The sequence below is a fragment of the Ambystoma mexicanum genome, chromosome 12 (genome assembly GCF_040938575.1).
Source record: "Ambystoma mexicanum isolate Mex_15411 chromosome 12, UKY_AmexF1_1, whole genome shotgun sequence".
Taxonomy (NCBI): domain Eukaryota; kingdom Metazoa; phylum Chordata; class Amphibia; order Caudata; family Ambystomatidae; genus Ambystoma; species Ambystoma mexicanum.
The window spans coordinates 687,444,448-687,468,304 of record NC_090936.1 but is presented as its reverse complement, the minus strand read 5'-3'; the positions used below and the strand labels follow the sequence as shown (position 1 = coordinate 687,468,304).

Sequence of the window (23,857 nt, the reverse complement as noted above, 5' to 3'; positions counted from 1 at the left end):
TGGATTAGTTAGAAAGAAAAAGGTGTCACCAAGCCTATTTCCAATTGTTCACAATTAAACATACACAAAGCTATAGCAGACCCCCACGTACATGTTAGCCACAGACCCGTGCAGCGGCGGATGGTGCTGCTAGTAGTCTATATTATCAACAATTGAATAGCACTGTTAATATTTGGTGCATACTGAAAATTAACCTGATATATTGTTTGACCCAGGAAAGAGGGGGGTCTTTACCATTACTGGCAGCCCACATCAGAAAGCAGAGGCTTTATCTCTTTGTATTATTATTTTTAATAGTATGACATTTATTGAGCGCAGACCTAGCAACAGAGCACTTTACAATGCACAGGGGGAAAGACACAGTGGAGGAAGCAGATTGAAAGTGATCAACGCAAGGGAGCGGTGAACTAACCACGAGGGAGGAGGGTGATGGCCAATTTGGCAGAAAGGGATCTGCAAGCAACCAGGGGAAGGAAATGGGAAGAAAATCACCATTTCTCAGGTGAGATGTGGAGTGGTGGCAGGTGTTAAGGAGGAGAAGAGGGGGATTGTGTGCTCCTTCTTGAAATGGAGAAGTGAGGGGATGAGTTTGGTGTAGATAGGGAGAAGGTTCCATGGTCTGGGGGCATAAACAGAGGGGTCGTGTGATGTGGATTAAATTGCAGAGTCCTATGATGAGTTGTGCTGCAGCATGCAGGACACATCTCAGGGGTGTGCAGTGGTGATCGGATGGCCCTACAGAAGGGCACTGCAACCATCCAGGCTAAGAAGAACCAGGGCTTTGATAGCTTTGACAGTATTTATGTGGAGAAGGTAATATGTGGGTGGTATAAGTGCAACATTTATAGAAATTGCAAATGTTTACCAAAATTAAATAAGGATCCCATTGTGGGAACATTATTTTTGTGGCCGGAAATAATGTTTGAAAATGTGGTTTGCAAAATTATTATTTTAAGACATTCGATTTATTTGGATAGAGCTTACTGCAAGTACCTTCAATCAATAAAGGAGTTTTGAATAGTCCTAGAATTGGATGCAATGGTACTCAGTTGGTTAATCTCTGACGGGTGAAAGAATGAGTCAACAGTGTTAGGATTAAAATGTCTGACCTACTTATATAACACAGTAATAGAAGCAAAGCAATGAGTTGTAGATTCTTAAACAAACTACACTTACCATCAAATTCTGCTGGTCCAACTCCTACTATAATTATGGACATTGGAAGCTTTGAGGCCTTTGAAAGAAAAATACATGATTTTGTTAACACAACTTTACCAAAAATTAGGGTACTGAATTTTGTGCTGCTTGCTCTTTTCCTTCCAAAAACTAGATTTCACTACCATCTTAGAAATCTCTATATTGGTATTTCCAAGCAAAGCCTAAGCAATCCAGGCTCATCAATTCGAATAATCTCTACCCCTGTGCCTATTAAAAAGCAAACATTTTTCTCCCATGAATTAGCCCTACTAAAATGAACTTTGTTTTATTATCTTTACCCATTTACCAAACAGTATCATTTATATGAATTACTTAGATTGATGATACTATTTCTGCGAGATACTGGCAAGTGCATATTGTCACCTGTTGTCATATTTATTGGCACCAGAATGAGACTCTGAAATGGATAATTAAATATTTTTTCTCACATAATGTGTCATCACAATTCATGGTTTAAAACATTTCAGGTAGTATCGAAGTTGTTTAGAAAACAAGTTATTTACCTATGGTAATGTCCTTTCTGATGGATGCCATGAACCTCCCCTACATTCCTCGTCTTTGAATGTTATGGAGCACTCTGGTCCAAACATTTTCAGGTTTGGCGCTTTTTGGTGGTGTGACTACCAAATTTCATCAAAACAAGGGTACTGTAAAAGAGAAAGGGGAGTTTGGGAGCAATGTATAGCATTGGCATGGCAACTTGCCGACCCTTGGCGATGAAACTTCCGGAGCATCAGCTGGGCCTTGTTTTTTTCCCATCTGCTTTGCCTTGTTTTTATCCATGTGCTTCCGCCATTCGATGTGCTTTAATAGGTTTCACAAGTAGGGAGAGCACAAGCTCATTTCCCAATGCACAAAGTGTTCATTCCTGTGTATGTAATCCATATAGTGGCGTCTTTTACATATATTTGCCGAATCAGGAGTACTACTTTCGATGCTCGTGACGAGGATTGGTCTCTTTTCTACATGTCAGCCATTTGGGCTGTTTTCCTCAGTCCAGCCATTTTATAAGCTGCTCGAAAACACAGATTACCATGTTTGCTGCGCTGGGGTTGTTTTCCTAAGGTATGGTGGAGTTATAAGGGTGCATTTTCTCACACTTTGATGCACTCTGGGGGCTGGCTTATACTTCTTCCACGACAGAAGCGCCTTCGCTCTTATGGGGCTGCTTAGTTCTCTGGTGGCTACTGCCTTGGGTAACGTGGGGGCAAGGAGAACCTGATTTACTGTGTGGGGAGTGAGAGCCTTGAAGATGCCGGTGGGCTGAAGTGAGGGGGCAGCAATTTGGCGCGTGCAGAGAGCTGTGGAGTGAGGAGGGCAAGAGCGTTTGAGTTTGACCTTGCCTGACTCCCTATCGGGACTGACGCTTCCTCCTTGGCAGCACGCAGCTGTCTGTCTTTTGTTCTACAGGTGTTGACTTCAGTGTACAGTAAGCACTGGTAGCCCACACTCGCTCAATTGCAGCCTGGGCACCAGCCGTAGCAGTTAACATCAAAATGACAAAATCGTAATGCTGTGTTGCAATAGCTCTTATTACAATATGGGGCAGGGGTTGCTGCTATTCATTGACAAAATAGGTTAGACAGTAAAGCACACACCATTGTCTTCCATACACTCCACACCAACATTACTGCCCACTGGATGGAACCATGTCCGCCCCTCTGAAAATGCACTGAAGCAACAGAAATTACACACGTTGGCACTATACAAGACACCAAGATATTTTAAAACTGTAGTATGTGAATGTTGTTCTTTGCATTTTGTATTTATAGGCACCTAGGTGCAAGGAGGAGAGAGCAAAGTTTGAAAGGAGAATGCGATAAGGGGTGCAGGTGGGCAAGAGAATGGGAAGGGGAAGAGAACAAGGGAGGAAGCCATTGATAGAGGGTACCATCGATTATGAGCAAGAGGAAATATGAGCGAGACAGGCTGAGAGTGAGAGGGTATAAAATAAAGTGAGAGTGTGAGAGGAAGGGTGATAGGAGATAGGGAGGGGGTAAGAGAAGGTATGATGGGGTGGGTGGTGGGGATAAAGAAAGGTCGTAGGATTGAGTAGGGAAAGAGGGGGTAGGTTGGGTGGATGGAGGTATGGAGAGGTGGTGGGTGGAGGTAGAGAGAGTTAGGGTCGGGTTGTTGTGGCTAGAGAGAGTGGGGGTAGGGTAGCTGGGGCTAGAGAGTGAGGATAGGGAGAGTGGGGTGCGGTAGGGAGAGTGGAGTGGGGTAGGGTGGGTGGTGGTAGAGAAAGTAGGGGTAGGGTGGGTGGTGGTAGAGACACTGTGCCTCATGATGACTTTGCCGGTCCCGGTAACAACGGTGCCGCTAAGCCAACCAGCACCGTTGTTAGCAGAACGGCACAGTACGATTCTGCACCCGCCTACAGAGTATCACGGAAGCACCAGCACCATTATTAACATTGCTGGTGTTTCCGTGGTCCCCATTTCCATTGAGTCCTATGGGGATTAACAATTTACCGGCGCCTGACTTCCCAGAACGCGGGGTTGTAATACCCCGTTGTTACCGGCAAGCCAGGTGCCGGTAAATATTGCAAGTCCATCTGCAACCCGCCGTTAGCACCGTCAGGGTTACTGCCAGACTTGTAATGAGGCCCACTGTGTTCTCCAGAGCCCAGAACCGCAATTGCATATCTTTCCAGTACGGAGGCAAGAAGTCTATGCCACCATGCTTGGTGAGGTAATGCATGGCTACAGTGTTGTCCATCAGGATCAACAATGTCTTGCCCATCACAGAGGAGTGGCAAGCGACAAGGGCCAGCCTGATTGCTCTCAGTTTAAGCAGATTGACATGCTCCCGGTACTCTGATGGGGACAACAGTCCACTCACTGTAAGGTCTTGGAGGTATCTGGGACTAGAGTCACTTGTGGCCATGGTCGACAAAACCAAGAACCTTTCAAGAGTGTGTGTTCACGGACCATCCTTCCAGGTCTGCGGACACTCTCTCTACGTGTCCAGTAGGAGGTCCGATGTCTGCCCCTGAAACTGTGACTACTGTGACCTCATGTGCAGTCGGGCCTCTGGCACCACACAGATGCATGAGGCCTTAAGACCCAGCAAACTCAGACAAGCTGAGCCTGGGACATTTGTTTGTGGCTGGAAATCTTGGACCCTCTTGTTGATCTTCCCCACACTGTCCTCGATGGGGATCCCGGGCCAGGCGAGTGTCCAAGAAATCGGAGGAACTCGGATGGGAAAATATGAGACTTCTTGAAGTTCAGGGAGAAGCCAAAGCTGTACAACAGGCTGTACGTCCGGTAAAGGTGTGCCAATGGCAGTACTAGGGAGACTGCTTGGATGAGCCAGTTGTCCAGATAGGGAAAAACATGAATGCCTTCCCTAATGAGGTTAGCCACCACCACTGCTAACAGCTTGGTGAAATCTCTCGGTGTCAGAGAAAGTCTGAAATGTAGGAAATTGAACTGGTAGTGACAGTTCCCAACTTTGAATCGCAAGCATTTTCTGTCTTACCAGTGGATGGCCACATGGAAGTAAGCATCCCGTAGAACCGGGGAGATTAGCCAGCCATTCACACCAAGGGCTTGGAGGATCTGGTCTAAAGTGATCATCTTGGACTTGTCCATGCGCAAGTACAAGTTCAGAAGCTGCAGATCCAGGATGGGCCTCAGACTGCCTTCCTTCTTTGGCACAGGAAAATAGTTTGCATACCAACCCCTACCTCGTTTTTAGCAGGGTACCAATTCTATGAACCCTTTTGCCAGAAGCTGACAGACCTCATTCAGCAGGAGAGGTTCCAGAGGTAAGGGGTAGAGGTGTGGGGGTTGTCTGGAAGGAAAAGAGCTAAAGGGAGGCAATAGCCCTGCTGTATGATCTATAAGGCCCAGGCATCAGAGGTAGTTTCTTTCCATTCCTCCCCAAACATAGATATTCTGCCTCCCATGGGGTACTGATGACAGAGGTCCACTTTAGATAGGATTCGAGTCAGTGGCTGTAGAGAGTACAGCTGAGGCAGAATTGCCTCCTCTAGGTGCACCCGTGCCCTACCGCTGTAGGGACGAAACTGCCCTTGCTTGCCCGATGGGGCTTTGCCTCTACCTCTTTGGGCATAAGTGGCAAAAGGGCCAAAACCACTTCCCCTGCCCACATGGCTTGCAGGTACCTGTTGCTGGACTGCTATCCCCAGGGACGTAGCAGTAGCCTTAGAAGCTTTAAACGTCTGTAAGGGCTCATCGGCCTTGGTGCTGAATAAGTTCATGCCATTGAAGGGCATATCCAGAGGTTTCTCTTTGATGTCAGCAGCAAACTCGGAAGTTCTTTGCCAAGAGAATCTGCACAAGACTGTGCTTGAGGCCATCGTTCTTGCTACACAGGCTGTGTATCCAGACCACACTGCAGCCTTTGACGAGAGGCTTCCTTGCCATCCCTGATAAGGGTCTAAAAGACAATCACACATCTCCCTTTCTGGGATGCGCTACAATCCCTATGCCATGAATGACCACAGGCCAAAGGAGAACATGGCCAGGGCACATGAGGTGTTTATAAACCAGAGACCAGGGATCGAGGAGGCAAACCTCTTCCTACCCCATGCGTCCAGTCTCTTGCTCTCCCTGTCAAGGGGCAAAGATGGGAAAGAAGTGGTGTTAAGGTTCTTCGTAACGGCCTGGACCACCAATCTTTCTGGGAAGCATGGGCTGAAAGGAACATGGTTACTGAAGGTACTGGTCTCTGCTTTTTTGCCATGTTGCAGTCCACTGTGAGAACTGAAGCAGGTTTGGCCCATAGTTTGAACAATGGCCCCTCTACTGCCAGATTGAAAGGTAATAGCATCTCCTTCTTTGGCGTGTCGTCTTGGATGTCAGGCAGATCATACTGTACCTTCAGACGTAAAGAGGCAGGTAACCCCAATGTGTCAACCACTTTCTCCATCAGGTGCTGAAAAGCAGCCTGAGGTTTGCCTGGGGGGGCAAGACGTGGCATGTCAATCTCAGATGAGATGTCCAGGCCACTTACCTCCTGCAAGGTGGCCGCAAGGTCAACAAAGACCCCTGTTCCCCATTAAACTCTTCCAGAAAGTCTCTGACTTCCCTATGGTGGAGGGGTTACACTGCAAAGGGAATGTGGTCCCCCTCTTCACTATAAATATCCTCCAAATGGGACATGTATGCTCTCCTGGGGAACGGGAGAAATTCCCTCGCAACTCCGCCATTGTCTGCATCAGTCGGCGCCATCAGCACCTCAAGAGAGGCACCTGAGGTTTGAAGACAAATATTCGGAGACGGTACAGTGTGACCCATGGATGCGACCTTGTCACATCTGCTTGTGGATTCCCTACCAGCTCAATCAAGAGTGGTGGGATCCATTGGCTTGGCTGAAGCTGTCAGGGCTGGTGTCACTGCCACCAGCGCTGAGGCTGCCGGTGCCGGGGCCTTGGAGAAGATGTCAAGCATCTTCATCCTGAATGCCTCCCATTCCTCAATGGTTGAGGACTAACGGGGAAAAGGTACCTGTGGGGCCTCTTCCTCCTTCCTCCTGGTCTCGGGAGGATAGCTCAGAGGCAACGTGCTCGCCTTGGAAGCAAGAAGACACGGAGCAAAACAGGTTCAATCCACGGGTCCACGCTTAGAAACCTCTGGGTATAAGCATGTTATAAATAACCAGTCATATCATATCATATCTTTCTCCACTGCATTCCTGGAATGGTGGAACCTCTTCTTGAACGACAAAGAAGAGTGATGCCCTCAAGAACCGCCATAGTGTTCTCGACCTTGTGAACCTCTATAGCCCCCAGGGTAGTCTTAATATGTGGGTACATGACAATATTGGAGAAGTCTGGGAGGATATCTGAATACCTGAATTGTCACACATTTCTCATTGTTTATTATTTTTCTTTTAATCTTACTGGATATTATGTAGGGAAGTCACCATTTATTGCCTTGAGGTAATGCGTGTCTGGAAGGGCTCCTTAAAAGGACATGTACTGTGGGACTGCTGAGGCTGTGGGATTGCTGAGGCTGTACTGTTGAAGACTCTCGAAGTAAGTTGGTCAAGGCCACCCAGCCTGCATCTTTGGACTAAACCAGTCTGTACTGGTCGAAACAATAGAGCCTTATCCTTCGCTGGAAGGACATCAGGGAGCGGCAACCCTATGCCCCTCCCCTGAGGAGGTGGATTCCAAACTTTGGCAGACCAGATCAACTGACTTGGAAGTAGAGGACCATGTGATGACAGAAGATGAGATGGAGACAAAAGACTGACTCTGGAAATACACAAGGAGTGATATTGTTATGTTTTGGGGTGGGAGAGGTCAAACGGAATTGACATGTATTCCAAGGGGCCCAACCATGAGGGAATATAAGGGAAAGGTGAATTGGAAGTTGGTTAGGTTGGCTTGGGTGGCGGGCTGATGAAATGCTACCTGTTTTTTGGCTTGCAAAACCGTAATAAATGGTATTTCGACTTGTTGATTCCCAACGAGATTTCTTAGTCCTTTCATTTTGTTTTACTGTGATAGATGGTGACCGTGACTTGGATCTGTCACGCAGAACTGCGAGCCATTGGATCCTGAGGACCTCCTCTCAGAAACCCCCATGAGCACTCAAGACAATAAGGTAGGAGACCTACATTCAAAATCTTCATAGCAGGTTCCCGGAGGAGGATATCGGAGCTGGTGAGCGTGCAAATGAGGCCGCACAGGGAATCGAGGGTCCCGGCTGGGATCAAGGAAGCCAAAGGGTGTCGCCAGCCCATTATATGTTTAGGCAGTTCAGTAGTTCATCTTGTGATTATTTGGATTCATCACATAATTTGACTCGACGCAATAGATAGACTCAATTTCCTATAGAGGACACGTTTAATTTGGATCAAGTGGGATCCCTTAGGAGGGCTTTGGGGGCAGAAGGTACAGGGATACTGGTAGAGCAGTGGGGGGTGTTTGCCACATGGTTGAAAAAGGCAACAGTTAGGAGGAACAATGGGAAACTTAGAGGACTGAGGGAGATTAATAAGCGGTTGAGGGGACAGATAACATTTCTGAGGGGTAGGTGAGGGATGGGCGGGCTCGAATTTGGCCACAAATAATTCAAGAGGGGCCAATGAAAAAAGACAAGGGAGAAGAGGATCGGGAAAATCACAATGGTGAAACACCAAAATATATACTAGACTTTTTCACCAGAATGAGGCTACTCACAGGAGCGGGCCAGGGGAGGGACAACAGGACGTATCCTTGATAGAGATGCCACCTTTGGTGCCTTCTAATCGCGGACCCCAGGGTCGAATTAGCCGCCACCCACAGGGCTCAAGTGTCCAGGGGACCATCTTCTTCTTATGCCCCCTATATGACGAGGGGAGGTTCGGCATATGGAAGGGATTCACAACCTTTTCAAGCTCCCTTAAGACAGGTACAATGTGGTCATGGGGATGGATAACACCATCAGGGTCTTGTCACTGTCCATGTCCTCTGGACACTTGAGAACCGTAGGACATTGGCAAATGAGTTCTCTAACATCAGGGAAGAATCTCAACAATTTGTTTAAGAACTGCAGACAGCCCCGTAAATTTGAAAAGATATGGGGTAAATGGCTCGATGTTCAATGAAATCCACCCCCTCCCATCTCTCCCCTCCCCCCTGCCCCCCTCCCTCTCCCTTCCTCCCCCCTTCCTTTCCCCTCCCTTGACTTGTGGATGTAAGCTATAACCTGTGCTTCCAACATTTATTTGTCTCACAACCGTCTCATGGCCCCAGTCCCTGCAGTGCCCTTGCCGCTGTTGATATTGCCTTGTTTCTTTTTCTGATGTATGTCTATGCTTAACATCTGCTTTTTTGTTGTGTTATTTAACTCTAATAAACAGATTTATAGAAAAAAAAGGAACTGCAGACAGTAATGCAGTGTTATAAACCATTGTGGGCTTTTATGAATCAACTTATGAGAATGGTGATACCACCAGCGGTGAGACAGCGATTAGTGGAACGAGCAACTTGGCCAGTCGCAGATTTTGATGCAGGCAAGGGAAAGGATAGTGACGACCGTTGCAAAGGTTGCAGAGAGTTGCCCCAAAAAGACTAATTAATCCAAAATATCGAATTATAAATCAAATAAAGGTGAAACTCCTGCTGATTACATAGACAGGCTGAAGGTGTTGTTCACGCACCATTCTAGCATTACAAAACTAGAGTAGACAGCAAGGAGGCCACAGCAAACTCTTTTGTTTCCAGCCTCTTACCAAAGGTTCAGGTGCAAATGAAGAACGTGTGCATAGGCTGGCAGACCAAGCCGCTAGCAGAGTTGGTGGCAGTGGGGAATCATTGCGTTGCCTGCCAAGAACAGAAGAAGGAAACATTCGAGAACAAACCCATGACATTGAAAATGAATAGCTTTCAGGGACAGGTGCCGGGACAGCTTCTAGGAATAGTACAACACCTTGCGAATCTGGTCCCAAGGGAGGGACGACAAAGGGGCAGGGGTAATGGCGGAGGACAAATGGGTGAACCGGTATATCAAAACCAACAAGGAGGGTATATGGGACAGCGACCGCAACGACAGTGGAGCAGTTTAATCAACAGCCAGTGTGTGGAGCACAGGGTCAGCAAGGACAGGGAAATTGGCTTAACCAGCAGGCTACGAGAGCGGTGGCGCCAAATCCCTTGACCTGTAACTCTTGTAAGCAGGAGTAACATTGAGAGAATGAGTGCCATATTAGGCCACAAAGACCATCAATGAAAGGTAACACAATCCCAATAAGAAATAGATAAAACACTGAGATACCCCAGCAGGGAGGACAGGTTTAAATGCAGGCAGCCCCTGGTGGGCTATACCCTTGCTTCCAAATTTGAATGCTAGCTTTTACATCCCCGGTGGTCAAGGCAGGCAGAGGGGTGATTTGAGTAGGTTCTAACAATCAGAAGGGGAGCAAGCTCTGGAAACTCTTATGATTCCGGTCGATCAGGAGGGTCCCTATGTTCAATGTCAGGTGCAAGGGACACCAGTGCCACGTTTGATGGACACTTGGGCAAACGGATCTGCTCTACGAAAGAACACTTTCCCCCATCTTCCTAAATCTTGAGACAGTGAGGGCGCTAGGCATATTCAACACTATTATTGTTAAGCAGGTGAGCCAGCCGCTCACAGTCACTCTAGGACCCATTACAGATCAGCCCGCTTTCCCTTTAAGTCCCACATCCCCTGTGCATCTGCTGGGGAGAGACTTGTTGTGTAAGATGAGTTGCACTATTTATTGTACCCCAGATTCTGTGTTTTTGATTGTACCCTCTGACAACACTGTGGCGGCAAGGGAAACCCAGGGGGAAGATGAGGAGGGGAGGGCTATAGAGAGGAATGAGCAATGGTCAGAGGATTTACAGGAACGGATTAATAATGTACCAGAATTTTTGTGGGCCACCCATGACAATGAGGTGGGATAAATACACACGGCTGAACCAGTACAAATAAAGGTAGATCCGTTTAAGAGGCTGCCTCCCACTCCCCAGTACACTTTGAAGCCTGTGGCAGAGGCAGACATCACCCAAGTTATTGAATCACTGCTGAGTCAGCGAATAATAATTCCGACCAGTAGCCCATGTAATACTCAGATTTTTCCAGTGCAAAATCCAGAAAAGGAGGTTTACCATTTTGTGCAAGACTTAAGGGCTGTTAATGCTGTGATGATACTTTCCTTTGCAGTGGTGCAAATCCGGCCACCATATTGTCCTGCATTCCGCCAGAGACCACTAATTTTACAGTAGTGGATCCGTGCTCAGCTTTTTTCTCAGTCCCCATATATAAAGACAGTTAATATATATTCTCATTTCATATAGGGGGTCCAGAAAAACCTGGACCCTGCTGCCCCAGGGGTCTACAGAGGCCCCAACTGTCTTTTCACAGCAAGTTAGGAAAGATTTGGAAAACAAAAAGTTAACAGGGAAATCAGCACCGGTACAATACATTGACAATTTGTTGATTGCCTCACCCACATATGAGGCTTGTAAAGAAGACACTAAAGTATTGTTAAAAGTATTGACAGAGAAAGGGCATAAGGCCTTGAAGAAGAAGTAACAATTGTGGGCATGTAGGGTACATTACCTGGGCCATGATGTTATGAAGGGATATAGGCTGATATCCTCTGCACGGAAAGAGGCAGTTAACAAGATTCCCAAATCCCAGACAGTGATGCAGATGCAAGCATTTTTGCGGGCAGTCAGTTAGTGCCGGCAATTGATAATGGGATATGCAGAAATAGTTAAGTCACCCAGACATTTACACACATCAATACTGTGGAATCACTGCAATGGACACCAAAGGGCAGAATATACTTTCATTAAGGTTAAAGAACAATTGTCAGGAGCATCTGCTTTAGGGTTACCCAATTACAAAAAAGGATTCACTTTATACTGTCAAGACAGGAAAGGGTTTGCCCTGGCTGCCCTTACTCAGAATCATAGGAAGAATTTCAGCTTTACACATTATTAATGAAATAAAAGGTTGGTAAAACGGGGCTCCGTTCAGTACAAAATAACAGTCATAATAAAGGTCAGCTTTTGATTCTCTTTTTTATTTTGATTCTCCCCATTTAGTATCCTGTATAGATTACAACATGTTCTGGTAGCGGTCTGAAGCACTTTTACTTCTTAGTTGTATTTTGTGTCCTGATGACGGATTGAAAAGAGCACTGAAAAGAGGAATAGATTTATCCACCATGTGCTTACTTTTTCGATCCAGAAACACATAAGAGTGTTGACATCCGATAGAGAGACTATTGTATAATCATTCTTGTTAAATGGTCCTCTCACTTGTGTCACTAACATCACATTGAATACAATTGTTCTTGAAGCAATCAGAACAGTCAACATTGAAACCTGTCTTATAATTGATGTATATGTATTATGGAGACCACAATGAATTGGTGAATCACACCACTATTTAGTGGCTTTTTAATTATGTTTTTTTTAAATAAAATGTTTTGAAATATTACTGACCTCAATGATCTTCTTAGCAATGCCAAGGAGTTAATTTCTATACTGACCTCCTGTGCCATTTGCCATAGTGTGTAATAGAGGGGTAGCTTCTTGTGGATATTGCTTGCTTACTCAGAATCATAGGATCCACAATAGACCCGAATCTTATTACAGTAAAAAATGTGATCAAGTTAAAGCTGCAATGCCTCACTGTTTACGTTCAATGGTGGCTGCTGCATTGGCAGCAGAGCAAAGTGATGATATCGTACTGAGGTCACCCTTGGAGGTAGCTGTTCCACACATCATTATTATTGAAGACAAAGACACAGTGCATGGCTCTATCGAGAGCTACTAAATATGAGATGCTTTTATTGAATTTGTCCAATATCACCCAGGCTAGATGTTTTGTTTTAAATCCAGCATCCCTGTTGTCTACATCACAGGAGGGAGAACAACATGGCGCCACCCTTCGTGATTGTGTGTCGGTAACTGACTGTCTGGAGATGCCTCAGATAGAGCTTTCTGATGTGCTGCTGCCTGATCCAGACCTTGAAAATTTGGTGGATGGATTGTGTTTAGAGATCAAATTGAGCAGGTGGTAGCAGGGTATGTGGTATGTGCCCCTAGGAGGTGGAGGAGAGTGGAAAATTGCCCCAGGTGACATCAGCACAAGTGGCAGAACTGGTGGGCCTTATGAGGGCACGCCGATTGGCAGTTCAGCAGTCTGTAAATATTTACATAGATTCACGGTACGCATTTGGCATAGCCCCTGACTTTGGTCAGCTCTGGAACAAGAGAGGCGTCTTGACTACAGCCGACACACCAATAAAAATAGTCAGGCAACAGGGGCCATTAGACATTTGTCAGTATCCTGATGGTAATTCCCGCCAGCTGATACCCCGGTGTTACCAGGATATTGCAGGTGGCAGAAAGGGTGGTAAATCGCATTCTACAGAGTGCCATCAGACTCCATGGAGGGGATTGTCAGTATTACCAGGGCTGATAATACTGATACCGGTAATGCTGGCATTATTTTGCTTTTGGCTGGAGGTAAATCAGGGACCCCCCACCGGCAAACTTGTGATTTGGCGGGTTGGGAAAAGTACCGGTAACAGAATTACCAGCACTTTTACCGGCACTATTCCCTCACCGCCAAACCTATACTGAGGCCCAATATGTACTGCCGCTTTTGGATGCTATAATAAAGCCTGAACAGATCAGGATTGTTAAATAGGCTGCTCATCAGGCACTGGATGACCCTTTGAGTTATGGTAATGATTTTGCTGATCCGACCGCCAAATTGGGGTCTACACTATAGAGAAGTGATGTATAAATTCTGCCAGTTAAAACGGTGCAGGAAGCAACTCCACATAAAAAGCTGGAGGACATTTGCGTTCATACAGGAAAATGCCTCTTCTAATGAAAAGGATAATTGGATTACTAAAGGTTGCCAGTTGCATGAGGACTTACTGTGGCGGGATGAGTAGGGTCGGCAAGTGGCTCCCAAAATACTAGTGTCCCATCTGGTGGGGATGTACCATGGGAGGGCACATGTTGAAAGAGATGGAATGACAATGCTAGTGGGATGCTTGTGGTTCACACTTGAGTTCACCACTGTGTTCCAAGAATACAGTCAGAGGTGTTTTATTTGCCTGCAGAATCATGTAGCAAAAAGTGTGCCAATCAGAACGGTGGAACACCCTCCTCTCTATAGACCATTTGTAGGATTACAGATTGACTTCCTTTAATTGCCAAAGTATAAGTGCCTGTACCGGCTGGTAGTAGTGGATGTGTTCTCTGGGTGGGTGGAAGCCTACTCCTGTAGGAAAGCATATGAAGTAACAGTTGCAAAAATATTTATTCACAAATGCATGCCTAAATTTGGAATACCAGTATACATTAACAGTGATAAACAAATGCATTTTGTTAACAATATTATCAAAACTCTCTTGCCTACATTGAGAATTCAACACAACTTGCATTTCCCTCACCACCACCAGTCGGCAGGAGCTGCAGACAGATAAAATAGGGTTTTGAAGAATAAAAGGCCAAACTGTGGCAGGAGACAGAGTTAAAGTGTCCAGAAGCCCTTCCACTGGTTGGTTTATTATAAGAAGTATCTCGAATAGGAAAACTGTGTTGAGTCCTAAGTCCTTTATGGACGACCGATGACACTGCATGTATCACCACCTGTGAAATATGTACCTGACAATGTGCATTTGTCGGATGATCAATTGTTGGAATATGTCAAGACATGAATGTATTCTGTCAGTCGCGTTCACCATCTGGTTCAAGCTCCTTTGCCAAGGCAACCAGACACTCCAGGGCATTTGTGACGGCCCGGCGACAGCGTCCCGATAAAGGTTCATCAAAGAAAGACAGCCTTAGTTGCTTGGTGGAAGAGGCCATATCTGGTGTTATTCCCTTCTAACTCAGCTGTAAAGGTTCAGAGGCATCCAACATGGATGTATGTCAGTCACTGCAAACGGATGATAATCGCTGCAGGGTAGTTTCTATGACTTTCATGATTTGTTTATCCATGCTTGCTTACACTAATGTAGTTGTAGGAGAACATTACTCTATTGTGCAGACTATTTTGGCTATGAAGAATTTAACTAACATTGTGACCTCAGCTCATGTCACAGCCGGACAGTGGTATAAAAAGCATTGGATAGTGCACTGGCAAGTGGGAAATTGTGAACTGAATGAAGCCCGGGAATGCAGGGAGCATCGTTAGTTGGGATTTATACCATTGCCGGCCAAATGTCCAGGTGAGAAGTTCCATAACCCTGTGAGGCTCTACCAAATTGGATGAGTGATGAGGACTATTTGAAAGCCTGCAATGCTGATGCTGAAGTGGAAGAGCCCACTGTGACAACCCAACCTAATCTTAGAGATAGAGGTATGAGTACTACTAATAACATACCTACTACTACTACTTCTGAAAAACCAACTGTTTTCTACCCAGAGCCTTCCCTTGACTCTGATTTTATATATTATTGGCATTCTGTACTTTTAACTAGGAGAAGGAACACGATGATTTCCAAACTGATCTATTGGTAAAAACAGTGGACATGAACCACAGTGGTGACGGCTCGAAGGGAAATTAAGTGGTCATGGAAGTGTGGGGTCAGACATGGTAAATCTGCCCACGGCCATGTACCGTTTGATGGTGCCAGGATCTGTGAACTAGAGGATCCCAGTGCTGTACTAGAGGAATGGAACATCCCATACATTTGGAGTGTTATGTGTTCACCATTGTGGATGGAAAGAATAGAACTAGGTCAGTGAAAGTGTGTTAGAAGTCTACTGATGCAGTGTCAGTTTTCCGGAAAAGTAGATAACTGATAGTGTACAATGATTCATTTGCAATCTGCAGGGGTGGACATAGGGGAATTTATGAAGTACACCCAAGTGTATAATCAAAGAATGTGGTACAGGAACAAGAGAGGCTTCTTGACTACAACCGGCACACGAATAAAAATAGTCAGGCAACGGGGGCCATTAGACATTTCTCAGTATCCTGCTGGTAATTCCCGCCACCTGATACCTCGGTGTTACCAGGATATTACAGGTGGCAGAAAGGGTGGTAAATCGCATTCTACAGAGTGCCATCGGACTCCATGTAGGGGATTGTCAGTATTACCAGGGCTGATAATACTGATGCCAGTAATACTGGCATTATTTTGCTTTTGGCTGGAGGTAAATTAGGGACCCCCACTGGCAAACTTGTGGTTTGGCGGGTTGGGAAAAGTGCCGGTAACAGAATTACCAGCACTTTTACCGGCACTATTCCCCCACCGCCAAACCTATACTGAGACCCAATGTGTACTGCCGCTTTTGGATGCTATAATAAAACCTGAACAGATCACGATTGTGAAATAGGCTGCTCATTAGGCACTGGATGACCCTTTGAGTTATGGTAATGATTTTGCTGATCCGACCGCCAAATTGGCGTCTACACTATAGGGAAGTGATGTATAAATTCTGCCAGCCAGTTAAAACGGTGCAGGAAGCAACTCCACATAAAAGCTGGAGGACATTTGCGTTCATACAGGAAAATGCCTCTTCTAATGAAAAGGATAATTGGATTACTAAAGGTTGCCAGTTGCATGAGGACTTACTGTGGCGTGATGAGTAGGGTCGGCTAGTGGCTCCAAAAATACTAGTGTCCCATCTGGTGGGGATGTACCATGGGAGGGCACATGTTGAAAGAGATGGAATGACAATGCTAGTGGGATGCTTGTGGTTCACACTTGAGTTCACCACTGTTTTCCAATAATACAGTCAGAGGTGTTTTATTTTCCTGCAGAATCATGCAGCAAACAGTGTGCCAATCAGAACGGTGGAACACCATCCCCTCTATAGACCATTTGTAGGATTACAGATTGACTTCCTTCAATTGCCAAAGTATAATAAGTGCCTATATCGGCTGGTAGTAGTAGATGTGTTCTCTGGGTGGGTGGAAGCCTACTCCTGTAGGAAAGCATATGCAGTAACAGTTGCAAAAATATTGATTCACAAATGTATGCCTCAATTTGGAATACCAGTATACATTAACAGTGATAAACGAATGCATTTTGTTAACAATATTATCAAAACTCTCTTGCCTACATTGAGAATTCAACACAACTTGCATTTCCCTCACCACCACCAGTCGGCAGGAGCTGCAGACAGATGAAACAGGGTTTTGAAGAATAAAAGGCCAAACTGTGGCAGGAGACAGAGTTAAAGTGTCCAGAAGCCCTTCCACTGGTTGGTTTATTATAAGAATTATCTCGAATAGGAAAACTGTGTTGAGTCCTAAGTCCTTTATGGACGACCGATGACACTGCATGTATCACCACCTGTGAAATATGTACCTGACAATGTGCATTTGTCGGATGATCAATTGTTGGAATATGTCAAGACATGAATGTATTCTGTCAGTCGCGTTCACCATCTGGTTCAAGCTCCTTTGCAAAGGCAACCAGACACTCCAGGGCATTTGTGACGGCCCGGCGACAGCGTCCCGATAAAGGTTGATCAAAGAAAGACAGCCTTAGTTGCTAGATGGAAGAGGCCATACCTGGTGTTATTCCCTTCTAACTCAGCTGTAAAGGTTCAGAGGCATCCAACATGGGTGCATGTCAGTCACTGCAAACGGATGGTAATCGCTGCAGGGTAGTTTCTATGACTTTCATGATTTGTTTATCCATGCTTGCTACACTAATGTAGTTGTAGGAGAACATTACTCTATTGTGCAGACTATTTTGGCTATGAAGAATTTAACTAACATTGTGACCTCAGCTCATGTCACAGCCGGACAGTGGTATAAAAAGCACTGGATAGTGCACTGGCAAGTGGGAAATTGTGAACTGACTGAAGCCTGGGAATTCAGGGAGCATCTTTAGTTGGGATTTATACAATTGCCGGCCAAATGTCCAGGTGAGAAGTTCCATAACCCTGTGAGGCTCTACCAAATTGGATGAGTGATGAGGACTATTTGAAAGCCTGCAATGCTGATGCTGAAGTGGAAGAGCCCACTGTGACAACCCAACCTAATCTTAGAGATAGAGGTATGAGTACTACTAATAACATACCTACTACTACTACTTCTGAAAAACCAACTGTTTTCTACCCAGAGCCTTCCCTTGACTCTGATTTTATATATTATTGGCATTCTGTACTTTTAACTAGGAGAAGGAACACGATGATTTCCAAACTGATCTATTGGTAAAAACAGTGGACATGAACCACAGTGGTGACGGCTCGAAGGGAAATTAAGTGGTCATGGAAGTGTGGGGTCAGACATGGTAAATCTGCCCACGGCCATGTACCGTTTGATAGTGCCAGGATCTGTGAACTAGAGGATCCCAGTGCTGTACTAGAGGAATGGAACATCCCATACATTTGGAGTGTTATGTGTTCACCATTGTGGATGGAAAGAATAGAACTAGGTCAGTGAAAGTGTGTTAGAAGTCTACTGATGCAGTGTCAGTTTTCAGGAAAAGTAGATAACTGATAGTGTACAATGATTCATTTGCAATCTGCAGGGGTGGACATAGGGGAATTTATGAAGTACACCCAAGTGTATAATCAAAGAATGTGGTACAGGAACAAGAGAGGCTTCTTGACTACAACCGGCACACCAATAAAAATAGTCAGGCAACGGGGGCCATTAGACATTTCTCAGTATCCTGCTGGTAATTCCCGCCACCTGATACCTCGGTGTTACCAGGATATTACAGGTGGCAGAAAGGGTGGTAAATCGCATTCTACAGAGTGCCATCGGACTCCATGTAGGGGATTGTCAGTATTACCAGGGCTGATAATACTGATGCCAGTAATACTGGCATTATTTTGCTTTTGGCTGGAGGTAAATTAGGGACCCCCACTGGCAAACTTGTGGTTTGGCGGGTTGGGAAAAGTGCCGGTAACAGAATTACCAGCACTTTTACCGGCACTATTCCCCCACCGCCAAACCTATACTGAGACCCAATGTGTACTGCCGCTTTTGGATGCTATAATAAAACCTGAACAGATCACGATTGTGAAATAGGCTGCTCATTAGGCACTGGATGACCCTTTGAGTTATGGTAATGATTTTGCTGATCCGACCGCCAAATTGGCGTCTACACTATAGGGAAGTGATGTATAAATTCTGCCAGCCAGTTAAAACGGTGCAGGAAGCAACTCCACATAAAAGCTGGAGGACATTTGCGTTCATACAGGAAAATGCCTCTTCTAATGAAAAGGATAATTGGATTACTAAAGGTTGCCAGTTGCATGAGGACTTACTGTGGCGTGATGAGTAGGGTCGGCTAGTGGCTCCAAAAATACTAGTGTCCCATCTGGTGGGGATGTACCATGGGAGGGCACATGTTGAAAGAGATGGAATGACAATGCTAGTGGGATGCTTGTGGTTCACACTTGAGTTCACCACTGTTTTCCAAGAATACAGTCAGAGGTGTTTTATTTGCCTGCAGAATCATGCAGCAAACAGTGTGCCAATCAGAACGGTGGAACACCATCCCCTCTATAGACCATTTGTAGGATTACAGATTGACTTCCTTCAATTGCCAAAGTATAATAAGTGCCTATATCGGCTGGTAGTAGTAGATGTGTTCTCTGGGTGGGTGGAAGCCTACTCCTGTAGGAAAGCATATGCAGTAACAGTTGCAAAAATATTGATTCACAAATGTATGCCTCAATTTGGAATACCAGTATACATTAACAGTGATAAACGAATGCATTTTGTTAACAATATTATCAAAACTCTCTTGCCTACATTGAGAATTCAACACAACTTGCATTTCCCTCACCACCACCAGTCGGCAGGAGCTGCAGACAGATGAAACAGGGTTTTGAAGAATAAAAGGCCAAACTGTGGCAGGAGACAGAGTTAAAGTGTCCAGAAGCCCTTCCACTGGTTGGTTTATTATAAGAATTATCTCGAATAGGAAAACTGTGTTGAGTCCTAAGTCCTTTATGGACGACCGATGACACTGCATGTATCACCACCTGTGAAATATGTACCTGACAATGTGCATTTGTCGGATGATCAATTGTTGGAATATGTCAAGACATGAATGTATTCTGTCAGTCGCGTTCACCATCTGGTTCAAGCTCCTTTGCAAAGGCAACCAGACACTCCAGGGCATTTGTGACGGCCCGGCGACAGCGTCCCGATAAAGGTTGATCAAAGAAAGACAGCCTTAGTTGCTAGATGGAAGAGGCCATACCTGGTGTTATTCCCTTCTAACTCAGCTGTAAAGGTTCAGAGGCATCCAACATGGGTGCATGTCAGTCACTGCAAACGGATGGTAATCGCTGCAGGGTAGTTTCTATGACTTTCATGATTTGTTTATCCATGCTTGCTACACTAATGTAGTTGTAGGAGAACATTACTCTATTGTGCAGACTATTTTGGCTATGAAGAATTTAACTAACATTGTGACCTCAGCTCATGTCACAGCCGGACAGTGGTATAAAAAGCACTGGATAGTGCACTGGCAAGTGGGAAATTGTGAACTGACTGAAGCCTGGGAATTCAGGGAGCATCTTTAGTTGGGATTTATACAATTGCCGGCCAAATGTCCAGGTGAGAAGTTCCATAACCCTGTGAGGCTCTACCAAATTGGATGAGTGATGAGGACTATTTGAAAGCCCTTAATGCTGATGCTGAAGTGGAAGAGCCCACCGTGAGAACCCAACCTAATCTTAGAGATAGAGGTATGAGTACTACTATTAACATACCTACTACTACTACTACTACTACTACTTCTGAAAAACCAACTGTTTTCTACCCAGAGCCTTCCCTTGACTCTGATTTGATATATTAATGGCATTCTGTACTTTTTTTTACTAGGAGAAGGAACACAATGATTTCCAAACTGATCTATTGGTACAAACAGTGGACATGAACCACAGTGGTGACGGCTCGAAGGGAATTAGTGGTCATGGAAGTATGGTGCCAGACCTGGTAAATCTGCCCACGGCCATGTACCATTTGATGGTGCCAGGACTCTGTGAATTAGAGGATCCCAGTGCTGAATTAGAGGATTGGAACAGCCCATACATTTGGAGTGTTATGTGTTCACCATTCTGGATGGAAAGAATAGAACTAGGTCAGTGAAAGTGTGTTAGAAGTCTACTGATGCGGTGTCAGTTTTCCGGAAAAGTAGATAACCGATAGTGTACTATGATTAATTTGCAATCTGCAAGGGTGGACATAGGGGAATTTATGAAGTACACCCAAGTGTATAATCAAAGAATGTGGTATAGGTCAGGCTATAGATAGATATAGTTAAATGCTAGCATAGCTACAGTTTTGTTTACTGTTCCTTTATCTGCATTTCAGGTGACCACTGTAGTGAACCAGAAAAAGGACTCAGACTACATTGGGTGATCATTAAAGATGTTTACATTTTTTTTTTAAACCTAACTAGTCCTATCGCTATAAGGGAGGTTGCCTACCAAACAACACTAAAGCTAAGGTTGCACGTCAAGTCCAAAATAAAAAGTCTTCTGTCCGAATCCTAAGCAACTAACTGGACCTACCACTTTAGAAACCATCTAACTAAAAGGAAAAAGGGAGGCTTGAACAATAGCCTCGTACAGGCTTCAGCCTGGCTCAACCTGTAATCGACTTTTTCTCAGTCTCAAAATTCCTTTAGAACATAATGGTATAGTCTTCCCAATCTTCGTATTGAGTCATTTGGGTAAAATTATACTTATCTTCGGTATGGGTTTCACTCTCCTCTTGATAAAGAAAACTGTCTCTTATTTGTAAACGTTCCAATCCTTCCAGGTTTACTTGAAAAGCCATTTCTTTTTTCCCCCTTTGTGGTGCTGGGACTCCCCAAAGTCTTGTGCCTCTATGGTAAATATCGTATTTCTCAATCACAAAATGTATCTTAGGGCATCTGCCCAGTCGGTTAAAATACAGGTTCCTGCACTTTGCTCTCCGTGTTGCATAGCATTCACCTTCCCTTCACTCTGTTTTAGCATGAGACTTATGTCTGTTCTTCATTGATAGTTTTATCAGCTATTCCAGCCTTGATATACAGTGTTCGTGTCTCTTTCACTCTGGTTTAGTGGGGCTATGTGCCTGTTAGCTTCTCTTACATGTTCATGACTTTTGCATTGATTCCAGACTTCATTTTTACAGTGTCCATATCTCTTTCACTCTATTTAAGTGGGGCCATGTGCCCGTTAGCTTTCCTTAAGTTCACATATGTTTGGTGACTATTACAGCCTTGATTTATAGTGTCTGTATCGCTTTCCCTCTGTTTTAGTGGGGCCGTATGCCTGTTAGCTTTTCTTAAATTCTTGTAATTTTGCTGTGTATTCCAGCCTTGATTTATAATGTTTGCATCTCCCTCACTCTGCTTTAGAGGGGCCTGAAACCCATTACATTCTCTGTCTCTCGTATCTGCATCGGTTTCGGTACTACTAGAAACCAGCCGTCTTAGGGTATGCAGTGTTGTATCGAATAAAAAACAAATAATGACATTTTAACAAATGAAAAAAAAAATTTGAACGAAAACAACAAATTTTGGAAAAAACTAAAAATGGGGGTAGGAGTGGGAATAGTGGTTTTGGGGTGGGGGAAAAGTATTACTAAAAGAAAAAAGGGAGGTGTTGAGGGGGAACCGTCCAAAAAGCAACACCTTTTTTTTCTCGTTATTTTGGTTTTAGTTGTTTTTTATTCGTTAAAATTTAATTTGTAGTTTTTTCATTCGATGAAATCACATGTAATCCCGGCATAGGACTTGTTCATCTACACAAATCAGTAGTATCTGTTTCCTCGCCTGTGTCTCTTTCAGCAGAAAAGGTGCTTGTCGGGTGCAGTTTGTGACCCCTGACTCCTTTCCTGTTTTGGCATCGGTTGCTGGGCACCAACCCCACCACTGCTCTTCAGTGGTCACGCCACCCGAGAAGACGGCGGTGCTTCCGTCATCTCTCTCTCTCTCCTTGAACAATGCTTCTTTCTCGATAAAGGCGCTCGCCGTACTTTACCCGACCACTGGCTCTGCAGTGTGATGTGGCATCGCCCCTGCAGGAAGCCGATGCTACAGAGGCTCGCCTCTGCGTAGCACTTGCTCTACTCCCTCCATAGGAGTCTCTTCCCCCATTCACAGTCCACTCTCTCTTTATAAACGTTATTGGAACAAAAGGAACTGTGACCGTCTTTGTTGATCATGGCATTCAGGCAAGGTTCAGCATTACCTGAAGCCAATACAGACAAATAAGGATCTTTGGTGAATATGGTCATTACAAGAGATGCCAAACTCTTTCCAACATCCATATAGGCAGAAAGAATGGTTTGGACTGGAAGTTCCACATTGGAATGGGAGTCCTTGTCCCCAAAAGGGAAGTCATTCCCAATGAGGTCCCACTTGCCCAGACTCCTACGGAGAGTCTTGTGTAGCCGGCTCATGTCCTTAGCCTCAAAGGGGGTGGCTGCCCTCTGGAGAGAAGAACAAGTTACTTACCAACTGTAACGTTCTTTCGACTGGATGTTCCTCCCACGAATTCCTCATCTTATGATAATTTGTTATCTCCAGCTTCGCTGCTTCGGAAAAAAGAATTCTCGGCAGAGGGCGCTGTGCTCGAGGTCGTGGCGTCGATTGTCCCTCGACGGTCTCCGTACCATGTCGACGTCACTGATGGTATAAGTAGCTCGAGCCGTGCCCGTTGGTCCAGTTCGGTTTTTTCGATGAAAACATATAGGAGGAACACCCAGGCGTGCCCCATGACTGATGCACACTTCGTGAGAGGAAAGTGTAAGAAAACGTAAACTGTACTGCGGTGTAGGATGGGAGGGTCGATGAGGAATACGTGGGAGGAACATCCAGTCGAAAGAACGTTACAGTTGGTAAGTAACTTGTTCTTCGAATGGATTGTGCCCTCCCACGTATTCCTCATCTTATGATAGACTCCCATAGCAGTAGTAATTTTGGAGGTGGGAGTATTAGTTTTCAGTTTTCATGGACAGAATGCAGAACTGCCTTGGCAAATAAACCCTCATTAGAGGAGGCAGTATCCATACAGTAATGTTTTACAAAAGTGTGTATTGTTTTCCAAGTAGCAGCTGAACAAATATCTGCTGCCGGGACTCCCCTCTTTAGAGCTGTAGAAGTAGCCATACCCCTTGTAGAATGGGCACGAAGCCCATCTGGTGGGTGTTTTCCTGCTAACCTGTAGCATTCAGTTATGGCTAAGATGATCCAG

At 45.1% G+C, this 23,857-nt stretch overlaps 1 protein-coding gene across 3 annotated transcripts in view; it reads right to left on the bottom strand.

Moving 5' to 3' along the window:
- The window catches only part of CPNE8 (copine 8), a 2,424,038-nt gene that overhangs the window by 158,490 nt on the left and 2,241,691 nt on the right, over positions 1–23,857 (bottom strand). For all 3 annotated transcript variants that reach the window (XM_069629223.1, XM_069629224.1, XM_069629225.1), the window contains one exon: positions 1,177–1,234. In XM_069629223.1, coding sequence (XP_069485324.1) covers positions 1,177–1,234 — 58 coding nt within the window. The remainder of the gene's footprint in view (positions 1–1,176; positions 1,235–23,857) is intronic.